Genomic DNA, 17,210 nt, shown 5'->3' on the forward strand with positions numbered 1-17,210 from the left:
CGAAAATGATAAATTTAATTTATACTGTAATATTGTTGTGTTGTGTGAGCAGTGTTGGCCTAGTAGCATCAGCGTGCGACTCTCATTCCTGAGGTCGTAGGTTCGATCCTCGGCTGGGCACCAATGGACTTTCATTCTATGTGCGCATTTAACATTTGCTCGAACGGTGAAGGAAAACATCGTGAGGAAACCGACATGTCTTGGACCCAAAAAAAAGTCGACGGCGTGTGTCAGGCACTGGAGGCTGATTACCTACTTGCCTATTAGATTGCAAAATGATCATGAAAAAATAGATGTTCACAAAGATAACTCAAGGTGATATAAATAAATGATTAATATAGACCGGCATTGCACGTTGCGTTTTTTCAGGTTCGTTAGTATGTTTGTATATTTATTATTTTCATGCTTGTGCAAATGTTTCTTTATGATTTTTTTTCTTATTTTAATTTGGTATATAACGACTAAGATTAAAATGTTTGGATTTTTTCCGTGTCTTTATGCATCGTTACCCATATGTACGTACACTCTGCGATTGAGATATTTTTGTTATAATTTAACACGTTCACTGCGTCATCATTTTCAAAGAACTTTCAGCTGGTGGTTTAGAGACCTTAAAGATCTCGTAACAAGCACAAGTTGGAGATCAAATCAGTCTCCTAAACATACAGTTTTGAAAATAATTTATATCTTCCAAAAAAACAATGACATATATTTTTAAGTTTTTGTGGGTGAAAGATAGCTTATTGCTTTATATTTTGCTAGGTTCGCACGCAGAATAAACTACAAATACCAAAAAAAAAAAATAGATATCGATTCTATCTCGTACCGCACCCGAAGATAGTTCAATATGTGTAGTAAGTAGTGATGGGAATAAAATAATATCTCAGTTATCGATTCTAAAAGTTTTATTAATTATGCAAAGTGTTTTTCATTTAAACACGGTAAGCACATTGATTGCTTGCACATTACGCGCAAAAGTATAACAATTCGTTTAGATTTTTTAGAAGCGTCAGTGCTGTTTAACTGCCTGTGCTCCAACGAAAAAGGTTCATCGTTTTCTTTGTAGGTACGTCAAATATTTCATAATCAGAATCACTGTCATTATTAGCCAATGGGGGGCAAATTTGGACATTTTCCAAAATTTTTATCGACTTCCCATGTCGATTCTGAACAACACTAAAAAGAGTCACGAAGCGCTCGCGTCGCCCATCCTCACTCTCTTGCGTCTATGAGGCGTACGATTTTACGAGTACCGACATCATCTCCTAACGCAAGGAATTAAAACAATTACAGTACTGTGCGTTAGGGACCTAATCCATCTCTTATTTATTTTTTAATGTCCTTTAATTCAGTTTTAAGTAGGAAGAAAATATATATATTTGTCCTGCTCATCCTTAAAGAACTTTACAAGTTAGATTCTCCCGCAAGGAGTGAAAAAACACGATTATGTTCAACGCACAATACAAAAGTCCTGCAAGAGATCTGATAGATCTCGTAATGTGTTAAGAGGGGGCAATCGGGCAGGAGGCTCGTCTGATGTTAAGTGATACAGCCGTCCGTGGAGAACGAAATCACTAAATCTTAATCTACGGTTGAACATTGTAATTATGTAACCTATCTTAATTAAAATATCACTAATCTAAAGGACAAAGAATATGAATAGAAAACAAAAAGTATACATCGAATTATTTATTAAGTTTGATGCCAATGAATTGGACGTGGTCTAGCCGTGAATACTAATAATCTTGGAACATATAATCCAAAGGTATATATTTTAAGATAATATCAACCTCAATGAAGGGATGAACAACCCACAAAGGTGAATCCAGGCAGCGCCAGTAATCTATAATTTTTAATGTGATAATTTATATAAAACCAATCATGTGTGTAAAATATAATATATGCAATTTCGCGCTGATTTTGCAACCTTGGTACAAAAACTCAATATAAGTCGGAGGCACAATCGCTATCAGGATTTATAAAGTACCAGCGTTGTGCTTTAGAAAATAACACTTGCATGCATGACCCATTACCGCCTGGAAAGGTCACGTGATCAGGTGCCAGAAAATCGCTTGTACTGTATTTCAATAAATGAAAATCCGATTTTATCTAACATTTCTCTGAGTTGCTTTTCAGGATTCTGGTAAATTTAAAATGCTATATAAATTAAAGGATCTGTGAGATTTTATGAGATACTATAAATAGTCCAAGTAATAATAACTTCAAACGGGTTAACTTAAAAAAATGTTTGCTGTTAAATAGTGTTTGGGAATAGTTCAATTTGTAAGCGACTTGATAGGTACTAATAGACTATGCCCATGAACAAAAAATACCTGTGAAATGAACCAACCTGAATATCGCTTAGAAGGCTGTTACTACGAGTATATCTCTAAAAAATAACTCTGAGAACTATGCCGTCATTTCTGAGCGGTACATATGAGTACGTGAGTGAATGGAATTTGTCAGGTACATATCAACTTTATGATGCTTCTTTCTAATAGAAGAAGTTATTGTAATATCGAACATAAATAAAACGTTACAAAATTTATGAAGAGAAGAGGTATATAGAATATATGTTTGTGTATTTCAATAAAAATTCATATTAATTAATTAATATTTCATTGTTACATTTCAATAATATTGCTAAAGAAACGAATCCAGATATTATTACTTTTTTTCAACATATAAAACGAGTACTTGCACATTAAAGACAAAATCGTTACTAGATTTACTGTAATTGTACTTTTCAGTGTCAAACATCTGCATTTCTTGGCTTAAGTCTATAAAAAAATCGTCACGTAACTCATCGGGGATCTTGAAAGGCACCACAGACATTATTGCATCTGAAAATAATTGTACATTTATTAATTTGCATTTTCCCAAAGACTTAAAGGAACCCTTTATATATTATTGAATATTAAATAAATTGTTCTTATCATAAATAATATTAAGGATTGATCTATTTTTATTTGAACGTAGAGAGAATCTTAGGACGAATAGCAAGGAACACGTCAAGCAACAACTGCCCTGCGATTCTGTAACTCACTTCACGAACTCACACAGCGGTTTTCGCATCGGCGGTCGCTCTCAAATCAGTCGTGAAGCAGTCATTTTATGATTTGGCATTCTGAAAAGGTGGGAGCTTGTACTTTATTGTTTATCAGAATGCCAAATCATAAAATGACTGCTTCACGACTGATTTGAGAGAGACCGCCGATGCGAAAACCGCTGTGTGAGTTCGTGAAGTGAGTTACAGAACCGCAGGGCAGGTATGAGAATTCTGCTCATTGATTATTTGTTCGGCCGATTCCATAATATATATACACAGTAGGTAGGCCTGTTAAACTGCGTTTGTTTTAAGTTGGACGGCACACAAAAGTGATCACGACTAAAAGTGTCTGTGTGTCAGTGCGTGTGTCTCTTTTCCCATTCGACGCCAAAACCTACCTTTGAAATTCTCCAGATTTTCATACTCGTGAAATATCAATTTGTGTTCCAATTTTATTATAGTAAATCCAGTTTTGTCTAATAATTGTTGCATGTCTTTAAGGGAATCCTGAAAAGAGTATATTTTTAATTAAACGGAAATTTGTGGCTTTTGATATTCAAGAGTTTAAAATACAGGTATTAATCACGCTTTATTTTTACTCCGAATCTTAATCTTACCTTTACAGCTAAAATGAGATAAAGGTTTTATTATCTATATGTTAAAATATGCGTGCAACTCTCAGCTCCGTGGTTATAAAACCCCGTCTATGTCAAGCAGACAGAAATGATCACAAAACACATACATAAATCTACTGTTTTGCTAATAGTTTTTTCATATGGGACAGTGGCTCAATAGCACAGAAAGTTGAATAATGTGCTTCTTTGGCTAATGTAGTAATTAGGAATAAATTAATCCAATCTACCACCATCGCTCCAATATGGCGGACCTCCTAGCAAAAAAGAAATAAAAATAAGCCTTTGCTAGAGTGAATTAAATTATGTTATATATACTTGACTGTCATGGTATGGAGATATATATCTTTCAACGTCAGTAACCCATGGCTTCCATTTTTCGGCTTTAGTAAGGGTCCTGTATGCATCGCTTAATGATGCTTTTTCTCCAACCATCGCGAAACAACTGCCTTGGTCCTTAAGGATATCGTATATGTTCTGGAACGCAGTTCTGTAAAATCAACATAAAAATAAATATAGCTAAATTGATGTATCCGCCGAAAAAGTTTTATCTTTAATATAAAAATGAATCACAAAATGTGTTGGTAAGCGCATAACTCAACAACGCCTGGACCAATTTGGCCAATTCTTTTTTTACAATGTTCGTTGAAGTTCAAGAATGGTTTTTACAGCGATAAAAAATCGAATAATTGCCGGAAAAATCATAAAAACAGCCCTTTTCTTTTTCCCATACAATTATTTTCTAACTAAAACGCAGTCAATTTGAGCTTTATTGCCGTTGTATAAAGTTCATATTAAATTACAAGCACTCACTGTTGTCTAAGCAATGAAGTTGTGTTCCTAACGTCAAAGATCATAATGTGGAAACAATGTCACAGTACTTCATTTAAGCAAGAATATGAGTGTTGAGTTGCAAAATGATTATTTTTTATTCACAACGCCCTATCACCAGGGTGACGGTTCTGTTCAGGAGAATTTTTAGTCACGACTATAAAATACGTAGGAAAAAAACTGCCACATTACAAATCTTTATGACAGGACGAAGTCTGTCGGGTGCGCTAGTTAAATACAATTTTCGAAGGCGTCGAGTCACCGTCATATTGTTCATGAGGTGTGCGATCATAAAATATGTATATGTACAAAACGTACAATGACAAGACAAGCTATTTTTATTAGGTAATTAGGAACAAAATTATACGACTAATACAATTTTTTATATATATTTTGTCGGCGTATTTGTAACCTAAGGGATCGACGAACGTTTGACGAACATTCATCGTTAGAAAACAGAGTGGTTTTATGTTAGAATAAAAATGCCGCATCTATTTAGTTTGAGAACACTAACATTCGACGCATGCGCAATGGCTTGAAAGCGTCGCACAGGCGGCAGTAATTAATTGAAAAAAAAAATAGCTTCAATTTGATATATTATTGCACCCGTGATTTTTTAAAATCTTTATGTAAATTGCGGTGATGTCGACGATATTTTATTTAAATAACAAGTGAACGAACTGTTTTCCCAGAAATCAATTCAAAATAATTTTATTAGAAATACTAGCGGACAAATTTTGATAGGCACCTTGGTAGACATATACTCTCCTAATTATAAATATACATGAAAATTTGTTTTTTAGCAAATAACCGATGAGTGCACTAATCCTGCAGCCGGATCTCGTACTATTAGTGATGTCTAAGAAAATTCTATTTGTTATTAGCATTAATTCACATTTATTTGTACCTATAGTTAATTGGTATTTAATACTTAAGATATAACATATCACATATCAAATATTACATACCTACTTGAGATAAGATATTACGTAAAAAATAATTTTACTCATATGTAAATATTATGATAATTCATAATTTGTATAATTAAAATAGCATACTATAAAATGCACTTTAGGAAGTAATTAACTTTAACTTGAAAATTAATTAATAATTACTTAGTAATTAAATTAAATTAATTTTCAAGTTAAAATTAATTAATGTCTATTGCGTTAATATATACTTAACTTTTATTACTCAAAAATTAACGTAATAAGTTATAATGGAATGAATATTGTGTGTTTCTCGCACACAAAAAAAGAAATAAAGATTATTTCTAAACACTTATTAAAATAAATTACCTACCTTATTTTAATATTCTCAAAGCGATATCTTTAAGTGCAATGTCAATCTGTCATAAAATCATTTATGACAACCTAAAAATAGATTTTCGGTTTTCATAATAATGTTTATTTTGTATTAATGATATATCTATATATATAAAAATGAAACCCGTTTTCCGTTGTCCCGACATAACATGAAAACGGCTTCACCGATTTGTCTGATTTTTTTTGTTGTGTTTGTAATTGTCAGGAGAAGGTTCTTATAAAAGAAAAAAAAAATTGCGCGGAAAATTAGAAAATTTAAGAATACTTAACCACCATACAATTCGAACTTTTTGATGTAACCTTATGGCGTTTGACATAACATTGACAGAATGCGTGCTGCAAATATCGTCAAAGAAAAATGAATATCGTTTAAAATAAATGCTTCGATCGGAGTTATTATATTGATAATATAATAATATGCGAGCCAGAAAAACAAACAAAGAATGTTGTATAACATAAAGCATTAGAATAATAAACACTTTGTTTCTGAAATATTTTTAATTAATTATACCAATTTGAAATCAATATTCATAGTTAAGACAGGACAACGTCTGTCGGGTCCGCTAGTATTAAATAAATTTAACAAAACCCTTAGCGGGTTAATAAACGATGAAGGCCTCAGAGGGTAGGTAGGTTACAAACACGCCCAAAAAATAATAAACGTGTCAAGCACAGAAGGCCGTGTAGCACGTACCATAAATTAAAAATTGTAATTGCGAAGTACTTACTCTTGACGACGACACCAGTGTAAAGCAAAAAAGGAAGTGGCATGGTGGAAACGTTCCCTTAGCTCATCGGGCAGCTCTCCCTCTATGTTAAGGGTAGTGAAATCAATACGTTCCGAAGCATAGTGTTCATTTGCGAATCGTATCATATCTTCACTTATGTCACAGCCCGTCATGGTCTTGCAAGTAGGAATTACTTCTTTGAATATTTTTGATGTCAAACTCCCATCGCCACAACCAATGTCTAGGATCGTTGAGTCTGTTTTCCAATTGATTATATTCTTATATTCTTCTAGATACTTCAATGCACTAGTATTCTGTAGAGCATTTGATTTATTATACAATTTGACGTTAAGCATTGTTCGTGCGTCCTTTTCGGCAAATTTCTGATAGCGTTTGCGCAGCGGTCAGGTAGTAAGGGTAAGGCTAAGGACTCACGAAGCGGTTTTGTGGTGGCGGAATGGAGTTTTATTTTCAAAACTCACGAAACCGGAGTTTTGTGCGGTTACTCAGCTGTCGCGGTTGCGATTATCGCTCGCAAATTTGGTGGTTACGATCAGTTGACTTCCAGTCTACCGCCATGGACACACACCAGAAATTAGCTGTTGCGTTATACTTACTTCACAGAAGAATTTAAAAAAAAGGCCTAAAAGGTTTTGGGTACATCCACTGATTGCGGAAAGATGTCGTTATGGATGAGTTAAAGAAGGACGAAGAAAAGTTCTTTAATTATTTTCGAATATCCCTATCCGTAATGTGCGGTCGCCCGCCAACCGATCGCAGAGCGCGCGGCTGCAACCGGCTACCTATGGTTGGTTTTATGCTACAAAGGCTGCGGGCCCGTAACCACAGCGGGCGCGGGTGAAACCCGCTTCGTGAGTCCTTAGCCTTAGATGTTATCGTCAGAATAAAGGTTAATACACATTAACCTGAACAATAAAACGAAATGGGATGATTTATGCATAATACGAAAATGATAAATTTAATTTATACTGTAATGTGTTGTCATGTTGAGCCGATAGGAAAATAAATACAAATTCATAAAGATATCAATGATCAGGTAACTCAAGGTGTTAATAAATAATGTATATAGACCATCATTGCACTTGCGAGGCTTCTGGCAGTGTGAGGGTCCATGGGCGGCGGACACTATCACTCAACCTCAGATGAGCCTCTTGTCCGTTTGCCACCTGTTCTATTAAACAATATCTGTTTGATACAAAATTATCATGTACATAAACATATGTTTACTATAGTAAGCAGATAAATTTTATATGTGTACTTAATAAAAGCGGATGATTATATGTGACACGCGCTTATGATTGCGTTATTTTACTAAATATTGTAAATTTTATATATCACGAGGAAAATCCCGTATTTGTATTATTTAAAATTATAACGTCAGCATCACTAACAGTGAAAATGTTTAGAACTGGCCAGTTAGAAACATTTCTTATGAAAACTTTTTTTGAATTTCAATTTTAAAACTCTTTGATAACCTAATGTAGTATATTGCATTCATTTTTGTGAATTGGCGGCAAATCTAAAACTCTTCATACACGTGAAAATGAACCTAACGCGAGAAAATTTCGGTCAATGATTTATTATGACTTTCGTTGTGGGCTTACTGAACAACAAAGCTATGATAGGCTGCGATTAGCATTTCTTAATGAAGCCCCATCTCGTGCCACTATTTACAGTTGGTTTAACGAGTTTAAGCGTGGACGTAGGAATCTCAATGATAATCCGCGTGAGGGACGTCCTTTAATAGCGACTACTCAAGATAACATCAGTGCTGTGCGACGCATGATAGAGGAAGATGCATTGGTATAAGTCAAATTCAAAAAAAATATTATATTAACATTTAGGCGTCAGGAAGCTTTGTACCAGATGGATTCCCCATACTTTAACCGACGATCAGAAACACCTTCTCATGGACTGGTGTCGCCAAATGTTAGATAAGTTCAACGGCGGTGACTCAAATGCTGTATTTGACATCGTCACAGGTGATGAAAGCTGGATATATTGCTATGAACCTAAAACCAAAAGACAATCAGCTCAGTGTGTGTTTCCTTTCGAGGATCGGCCAACTAAGGTAATGAATGGAAGAAGTCAAGGAAAAAAGATGATTGCCTCCTTCTTTGGTCGGAAAGGTCATTTCGCGACAGTTGTGCTAGAAGATGGAAGGACAGTTACTGCAGACTGGCAACTTTCTACATTAAGCCGTTTTTCATTTTCTAAACACTTTCACCTAGGTAATAATAGTAAAAATAGCTGGCACCGGTCGTGCCTGCGTAATGCAACTAAGGACGACTAAGATTTATCATTGCAATATGCAAAAGGTAAATATTTAAATGTTGAATTCTATAAGAAAATTGTTTAATAAAATGATTAAAATTTAATTTGTTTTGTTTCGCTAAAAAACGGTGAAGCCGTAAACTTTGGTAGGTACACACTGCAGGACTCGCATGATTATTGATTAGTATTTAAGGTAGTTTCATTTTATTTAGAATTGTATTAGCCAGTATTTTAAATTAAGTTTTGTTTAGTATTGGTTTTGTAATTAACCTGCTACATTTTTGCTTGGTTCAATATTTCTATGGGAATCAAACCCACAGGTTCCATTGCTATTTCACCAATTGGTTAAGCTAGACAAATTTGTCATCTGTGTCCTTTTAGAAGTTATTGTAATAACGAACATAATTTTACAAAATAAAAAAAGAGAAGAAGAATATAGAATTTATGTTTGTGTATTTCAATAATTGTATGTATTTTATATTTCAATGTTACATTTCAATTTAAGAACAATTAATATTCAAAAAAACAAATCCAGACATTATAACTTTTTTTCAACGTATAAAACGAGTACTTGCACGTTATGGACATTATCATTAGTTGATTTCTTGTAATTGTACTTTTCAGTGTCAATCATCTGTATTTCTTGGCTTAAGTCTATTAAAAAATCGTCACGTAACTCATCCGGGATCTTGAAAGGCACCAAAGACATCAACGCATCTGAAAATAATTGTACTTTTATTTATTTTCATTTTCCCAAAGACAAACTAACTTCTACATGTACAACCTTTTCGGATGTGTGTTTTAGGCGCATTTTATAACATTGAATAAATTGTTCTTATCATAAACAATATGAAGGATTGATCTATTTATATTTGGACCTAGAGAGAAACTTAGGACAAATAGCAAGGACTGAGTCAAGCGACACGTCAAATTGATATATGAGTCATTAGAACAATGCTCATTGAACATTTAAGCGGCCGATCATACCGCGTCACAGCATAAAGCCCGTCACAGACTTAGCTATAATATATATTAATATACCATACTATAATAAATATTATTGCAAGCTACCACACACTGAGAAATATATATTTTGCCTTCATTTAATTGATGGTCGTCCTAGTACCATAATATATAGTAATATGCAATAATGTATATTACGGTATCGCTTGGTGACGTCACAGAAATATATATTATAGCTGAGTGTGCGGTCACGCGAAAATTAGTAGGTATAGAAAATATATAGTAATATGCCTAGCCATAAAAATATTAATATATATTATACAGTAGAAACTCGATAACTTAAACCTCGGTAACATAAAAACCTCTGTTACTTCAAAAAATACTATGTTCCCTTCCCATCAGAGCCCAAAACCTCTATAACTTAAAATACGCAACCTCTATAACTTAAATAAATAATCTCTGTATAGGCCCTCAGTAACTAAAAGAAATGTTTCCACAACCTCTATAACATAAAATTGTTTGTGAATGAGTCATTTTGAAAGATTGTCAAAACAAATGGTTTCGGTATTTATTGCTTGCACGTGTTTACTATGTATTGTTAACGTAAACAATACATTACCTATTGTTTGCTTTATCTAAATTCTTCAAAGCTTTGCGGCGGTTAGCTTTGTGACAACGACTTACTTGCATCATAAGTTTTTTGATCGTTGTCCTGGAAACATCGCTTTACTTACTGTGTGATAAAACTGTCTTAAAATGAGTCCAAAAAGAAAACTAACAACCCTCACCTACGCTGATAAATTAAAAGCTATAGAAGCAGTGAAGAAGAAGCAGAAGAAGCGAAGCAGTTTGGAATACATGAGAGTACATTGTCTATCATCATTAAAAAAGAAGCTGAAATCAAGAAACAAGAATCAGGAGAAAGTCTTCAATGTAAAAGACGAAAAATTGCCGAATTCCCTAATTTAGAACAATGTTTGTTTACGTGGTTAAAACAGTGTCGAAACAAAAACATCAGTGTTAGTGGACCCATACTGAAAGAAAAAGCTGAAGAGTTCGCTAATTCTCTGAAAATCAAAAATTTTAAAGCCAGCAATGGCTGGTTACAGAATTTTAAGAAACGGCATGATTTAGCCTTTAAATATGCGGCGAAAGTGCGAGCGTTAGCAAATCAGTCTGCCAAGAATGGAAACCTTGATAACTTAAAACCTCTATAACTTAAAATATTTTGTGTTTCCCTTGGACTTTAGCTTATCGAGGTTCTACTGTAGCTAAGTCTGTGACGGGCTTAACTGTGCGTGGTACGTAATTATGCCCGCTTGACCATTCCATGATATTTGATAGGGAATTTTTTGCAAAATATCCACACAGAACAATATTTACCGTTACTAAATGCGCTGTCAGAGTTGTGCTCATTTCCGTACCTGACACGTTCATAGTACGCTAATGTTATGAGATTAGACCAGTGCAGATAGCCTTTAAAATAAATAAAAAGTGAGAAAAATTATAGTAGGATGAAACCTATTGGAAAGGGAGGTTAATATTATAAAAATTAAAGGAAAAATAATTTACGGGCGATCTGAGGTCGGGAAGGGGTAGGGGGGGTAGTTTTAAGGGTAAAAAACGGTTTATCTCGATTTCCGGCAAAACTAAAAGTCCTATCGAAGAAAGTTAAATCGCAAAGTTGTAGGTAATAAAAAGATCTAAAACTTTTGTATTCACACATTTTTACATAACCTCAAAATTTATGTGAAAAATTTAAAAAAACAAGTTTTTTGTTTTTAATTTTTATCTTTAACAAATTTTTTTTTTAACGAAATTTGGTGAAAACTTACCTTTCTATATCTCAAATACTTTATTCGATTTATAATTTATTCGATTAACAATATTTATTTTTTCACCTTATTTTGAATGAATATCGAAAAAACACCCTAATTTTCAATCGAAAATTCACCCGTCAAAATATCAGCTTTTTTTAAATTATTTTTCCTTTAATTTTTATAATATTCTCCTCCTTTTCCAATAGGTTTCATCATACTATTATTTTTTTAGGTTTCAAAAATTATCGGCACTGGGGGTCTAGCCAAGATGGCTTAACAGTAGTGTATGTAGAAAGTCGAAAACTAAATTTGTATGAAAATGACAGCTCGTGTCGACAGTCGGTAGCCTAGGCCCTAAAGGAGTGAGTCGGGATACAATAAGCGACGCCATGACAGTGCTACGAAAAGACACACATTAACGCTTACGCTATTCGGTAGCCAACGGCCAATTAATGTTTCGGCAGTGTAGAAAAAACGGCGTTTCTCCGCCATGTTTTAGCGTGATCTCAAAAGCTGCTGTTTGAAATAATTAAGTACAACTATTGCCATCTTTAATGGCTACCGTTTTAAAAACATGTCATATTTTGGACGTTTTAACGAAATGGTTTTAATTTGTTATCTGTCTTTTTTTAACGTTCTCGTGTAATTATAATAATTTAAACTAGAGTTATTATTTTTAAGTTAAGAGTTTTAGTTTTTCTATGAATTAATGCGAGGATAACATAATAGACACAGATAAATATGAAAATATCAAGAAAATCAGCAAATTAGTAGAGGTAAATCCTAGTTATATTGGATATCTCTTATTGATATTTATATTGCATGTAAGTTCATGAAATTGTTCTTTAATTTAAAAAATACATATACCATTTAATATTGCATATATTATGTAATCACAAAGTAAAATTATTGTACATTTTATTTGTATATTTCAGATGATAATGCAGTCACTAATGAACATAATTAGAAGTTCTAAATATATTTTATTGTAATTATAATAGAAGCTAATGATATAATATTGATTATATTAATCAAATAAAGTGGATTTATACTTCATGAACTTTGGAAATATAAAATCTAGTGAGCAATACTAAGGAATGGTAAGCAGATATTTTCTTTAATTATTTACTAAGTTAATATACTAGAAAAGTTATTATAATATTGTTAATGAATGAGAAGTTTGAATTCAAGTCCTTTGGGAGTTACTGACATTGTTTGGTTATTAAGAACTTTAATTGACAATAAGCAGCAGTGACAAATTAAGTATATTTTTAAGTTTAGAATTAAGTAAAGAGTTTTAATACTAAAGTTACCTATTGAACAAACCTTGGACCGATCTTACACTTTAGTTTGTCAGTTTTCTATTTGATCAAAGTACTAACTAAAATATTTTCTTTTCAGAAAAAGAGAAGCTATGGAGAATGAAATAATGGTTGGTTAAATAACATTACCTCAAGAACAGGAAACAGTAACTGAAACTATGTTCTTCTACATTTAATCTTAATAAGTTCAGCAGTTTGAATGTTAATGAGACATTATTATAAACAAACTGCATTTGTAGATTTTGGGAAGAATTATATCTTTACAATAACAATTATTATTTACAATTGTTGTGTTAAGGAAACAATCACTATTTTTTTAATCGCCCAGGATGTATTCATAGTAACTGTAGGTATCATAGTAATTTTATGAAATCATCACAACATCTAACGTTAGGTTTTATGAATTGAACAATTTTTGAAGTTATACTTCTTTAGGCGCGTTATGAAAAATTGATGAGAGTGAAATTTTACGATGCGCGCGCACCGTGACACAAAATTAACAGAATTATGTTACACTTAATGTAAGAGAATAATAATAAATATTTATTTATTTAATTTTTTTAATGAAAACTGAACTTTATTGACTATAATGACTCCTTTCCCTTTTATTAATTGCATGCAATCAAAAACTATTTTTAATAATGCCAAAGAAGTATAACTTCTTACGCGCGTACACACGCACCCTTTTTTGTATATAACAGCACACAAACAAGATATTGACATTGCTGCAAACTAACACTTACATTTATTAGTTAATTATCTACATATATAAATATGAATACATCTACATTAGGTAGTAATGCATTTAATTTGATGCACCTGTGTGTGTTCAGTAGTAATGTCTGTATTGTTTAATAAGTTGTTACATATGCTTATTTTTCTATGTAGACTGCATTATGTTAAGGAAGATATTTGTGCCTTATTTTAATAAAAAATAACCATAACTGAAACATTTTTATTTTGCTACCTGTTTGTTTAATATTCCTAACTATTAGTAGGTATGGGTCATTCATATATGCATTATCTGTATATTCTTGTAAAATAAACTAATATTGAGAACCACTTTAATGGCTTTTCCTACTAAAGAAGATAGGTAAATTACCAAAAATAAAACTGACAAATACATAACATACAATGTTTATTCAGTTCTTGCTTAAACAGATTTTGCATTTACATATTCACTAGTAGCAAATCACTGATATAACCAAAAGTTAATTGACATAAATATTAACTCAAAATAAACATCTGACTTAAATTTATATCCAAGATGTTGGAGCATCAATATGGAGTCAAAGGTTGATTAAGGGTTATAATTTAAGACTAAGTTTCTATTTTATAATTTTAATTAATCCTTCTTTTTTATAAATATATTATAAACAATCAACCTTTAAGACTCTAACTTAAACTGAAATTGTTTGATGGACATAAACAGAGATAATTCCAACTGTAGCAAATCACTAATAAAATCTACACTTATATAAAAATCTGCTTTCAAATTGACATTAAAAATGTTCAAGCACAAACACCAAACCTAATTAAAGCTTAAATCAAACTCTAATTTCAGTGTTCACACTAGTCTACGTTTTTTTTCTATTGTTTTTTAATTCCTTGGACTTTATCAACTTCTAGTCAACCTTATTTTCACTCTTTATTTATCAATCCACAGTACTATTTCTATTGTTTCTTCTAAGCGGTAACAAAATATGTTGCTTCTTCATTTTGCAGATTAGTTGTGAGGTCAAATCCTAAAAATATCAAAGTATGAGTACTACTAATTATTATTATATATCGCGATTATGCAATTTCAAAATATTGTATTTATTTGTAGCCTTAAATTTCTGAGAAAACATGAAACAAAACATAATTAATTTAAACATGCAATTAAAATGTATATATTCACTTTGCACCTTCCGTAAATTCCACTTAAATCGAAAATTGTTCCAACCTTGCTGACATTCTAATGTCCCTTTTGCAGCTTCCAATTGCAAATTAACAAAAATATTGTAAAGTTTTAACTTCTATTTGTTTATAAAAGTGACATTAGGAATACATTTAATCCAGAGACAATATGACGGAATAAGGTGCTACGAACAGCAGCTCGCATCTACGCTGTCGACTTTGCGGTAATGTATCGACATGCCTCTTGGCTACTAACGAAGCGTTTTCGACAGTACAATTACGCAAAAGCGGTAGTGTATGTAGAATACTTTTCGACACCAATATGGCTAGACCCCCTGGTCTAGATGGTGTAGTGAGACTTATAACATCCTCTGTTCAAGGTTTAATTGTACATTCATGGCTTTTGTTTGTTTTTTATTGCTAATATTCGCTTAAGTCTAAAGTTGATAAAAATGTTCTCGAATTTGTTACCGTGTCTCTTTTCCCATTCGACGACAAAACCTACCTTTGAAATTCTCTTGACTTTCGTAGACGTGATTTACTATCTTGACTTCTAATTTTGTTATAGTAAATCCAATTTTTCCTAATAATTGTTGCATTTCTTTAAGGGAATCCTGAAAAGAGTATATTTTTAACACAGTTATTTGAAGCTTGTAGATTGCGTTCGTGTATTTACGTTTTTATTCCGTTTAATTGGTAGATGATTAAACTATATAATAATAGAAATTAACACGACTCCAAGAATTTTTCTTTTAGTATTCATATTTTTTTCTTAAGAAATAATCATTTATGTTTATAGTGAATCAAATTATGTTATATTTACTTGACTGTCATGGTATGGAGATATATATCTTTCAACGTCAGTAACCCATGTCTTCCATTTTTCGGCTTTAGCAAGGGACCTGTAGGCATCGAATAATGATGCTTTTTCTGCGACAATCGCGAAACAACTTCCTTGGTCCCTAAGGATATCGTATATGTTCTGGAACGCAGTTCTGTAAAAACAACATAAAAAATAAGTATAGCTAAATTGATGTATCCGCCAAAAAAGCTATTTTATATTAATAAATATAATTTTCGAAGGCGTCGAGTCACCGTCGTATTGTTTATGAGGTGTGCGAATATAAAATATAGATCCAAACATACAATGACAAGATCAAACCACAATTGGTCTTGACTTTACTTTAAATACATTTTTAACAAAACATATAAAATCCAGAATGTTCCGAATACTGTTGCTGAATAAGATTTTTATTAAATAGTAGATCGGACTAATAAAAAAAATATATATATTCTGTGGGCGCACTTGATACTAAACGGATCGACGTACGTTTGACGAACATTCATCGTTATAAGAAGAGACTTCTATGTTTTGTTAATATAGTAATGTTTAAACCTTTTTGTATATAATATTATGTATTCCATCTTTGGTTATATCTTCAGTAATTCGTAATTCGTTTCTTCTTTATTTTTTTAATAATAAGCATTTTTCTTGCTTTTTACTATATTAAAAAAACATAAGGTACAGACATGGGAACTCCACGGTTTCTAATAGGTAGGTTTTCTAGACATCTAATAGATGTCTAGAAAAAACAGATAAAGCTAAGGCCAGAACTCTTCGCTTTTTTTCAGCAGAGCATACCTATGATGAAATTGGCAATTTTTCACTTATAAATAATATATCATAGATAAATATTTCTTTGTAATAAATTCAATAGGTTCACGTTTGATTAAGTTGGGTTAACTCACGTTATTAAAAATATGATTTTGTGATCTTACATAAATACCTATATGATTATATAAATTACCTACCTTATTTTAATATTCTCAAAGTGAGTATTAAATAAAAAAGCTATTTAGATGCCGTGTAGCACGAACCATACATTAAAAATTACAATTGCGATGTACTTACTCTTGACGACGACACCAGTTTAAAGCAAAAAAGGAAATGGCATGGTGGAAACGTTCCCTTAGCTGATCGGGCAGCTCTCCCTCTATGTTAAGGGTAGTGAAATCAACGCAATCCAAAGCATAGTGTTCTTTTGCGAATTGTATCATATCTTCATTTATGTCACAGCCCGTCATGGTCTTGCAAGTAGGAATTAATTCTTTGAATATTTTTGATGTCAAACTCCCATCGCCACAACCAATGTCTAGGATTGTTGAGTCTCTTTTCCAATTAAATATATTCTTATACTCTTCTAGATACTTCATTGCACTAGTCTTCGTCAGACCATTTGATTTATTATACAATTTGACGTTAAACATTGTTCGTGCGTGCTTTTCGCAAAATTTCTGATGGGGTTTGCGCAGCGGTCAGGTAGTAAGGCTAGGAAAGGCTATAGA

The 17,210-nt window shown here is 32.4% G+C and overlaps 2 protein-coding genes and 1 long non-coding RNA gene across 7 annotated transcripts in view; 1 reads left to right on the top strand and 2 right to left on the bottom strand.

The window, feature by feature from the left end:
• Positions 1-7,106, bottom strand: part of LOC125055331 (juvenile hormone acid O-methyltransferase-like) — a 31,393-nt gene extending 24,287 nt beyond the window's left edge. The window contains exons 1-4 of one of the 4 annotated variants that reach the window (XM_047657758.1): positions 6,566-6,966; positions 4,000-4,171; positions 3,448-3,556; positions 2,163-2,843 (exon numbers count right to left, since the gene is read on the bottom strand). In XM_047657758.1, the coding sequence (XP_047513714.1) occupies positions 2,668-2,843; positions 3,448-3,556; positions 4,000-4,171; positions 6,566-6,921 (813 nt within the window). In that variant the 5' untranslated portion in view covers positions 6,922-6,966 and the 3' untranslated portion in view covers positions 2,163-2,667. Of the gene's footprint in view, positions 1-2,162; positions 2,844-3,447; positions 3,557-3,999; positions 4,172-6,565 lie in introns of those variants that run through there. The other 3 variants (XM_047657760.1, XM_047657759.1, XM_047657762.1) reach the window with 3 other exon arrangements.
• A 2,210-nt stretch (positions 7,107-9,316) lies between these two features.
• On the bottom strand, positions 9,317-17,210 carry LOC125055329 (juvenile hormone acid O-methyltransferase-like). Its single transcript, XM_047657753.1, has 4 exons — positions 16,777-17,210; positions 15,688-15,859; positions 15,370-15,478; positions 9,317-9,577 (listed from the first exon to the last, which is right to left on the bottom strand). The coding sequence occupies exons 1-4, from the start codon at positions 17,130-17,132 to the stop codon at positions 9,399-9,401; spliced, it is 816 nt and encodes a 271-aa protein (XP_047513709.1). The 5' UTR covers positions 17,133-17,210; the 3' UTR covers positions 9,317-9,398.
• LOC125055346 lies at positions 12,361-13,236 on the top strand. Of its 2 annotated transcripts, none has more exons than XR_007117857.1 (3): positions 12,361-12,419; positions 12,579-12,743; positions 13,045-13,236. It is a non-coding gene; the product is annotated as an uncharacterized LOC125055346 (long non-coding RNA). The 2 variants fall into 2 exon arrangements; XR_007117858.1 differs by having other exon boundaries at positions 12,409-12,467.

The sequence above is a fragment of the Pieris napi genome, chromosome 13, assembly GCF_905475465.1.
Source record: "Pieris napi chromosome 13, ilPieNapi1.2, whole genome shotgun sequence".
Lineage (NCBI taxonomy): Eukaryota > Metazoa > Arthropoda > Insecta > Lepidoptera > Pieridae > Pieris > Pieris napi.

Coding starts and splice junctions, on each gene's coding strand:
- LOC125055329 (XM_047657753.1), bottom strand. CDS start 17,132: ATGTTTAACGTCAAATTGTATAATAAATCAAATGGTCTGACGAAGACT. Junction 15,479..15,687: donor CTCCATACCATGACAGTCAA/GTAAATATAACA, acceptor TACTCTTTTCAG/GATTCCCTTAAAGAAATGCA. Junction 9,578..15,369: donor AAGTCAAGAGAATTTCAAAG/GTAGGTTTTGTC, acceptor AATTATTTTCAG/ATGCGTTGATGTCTTTGGTG.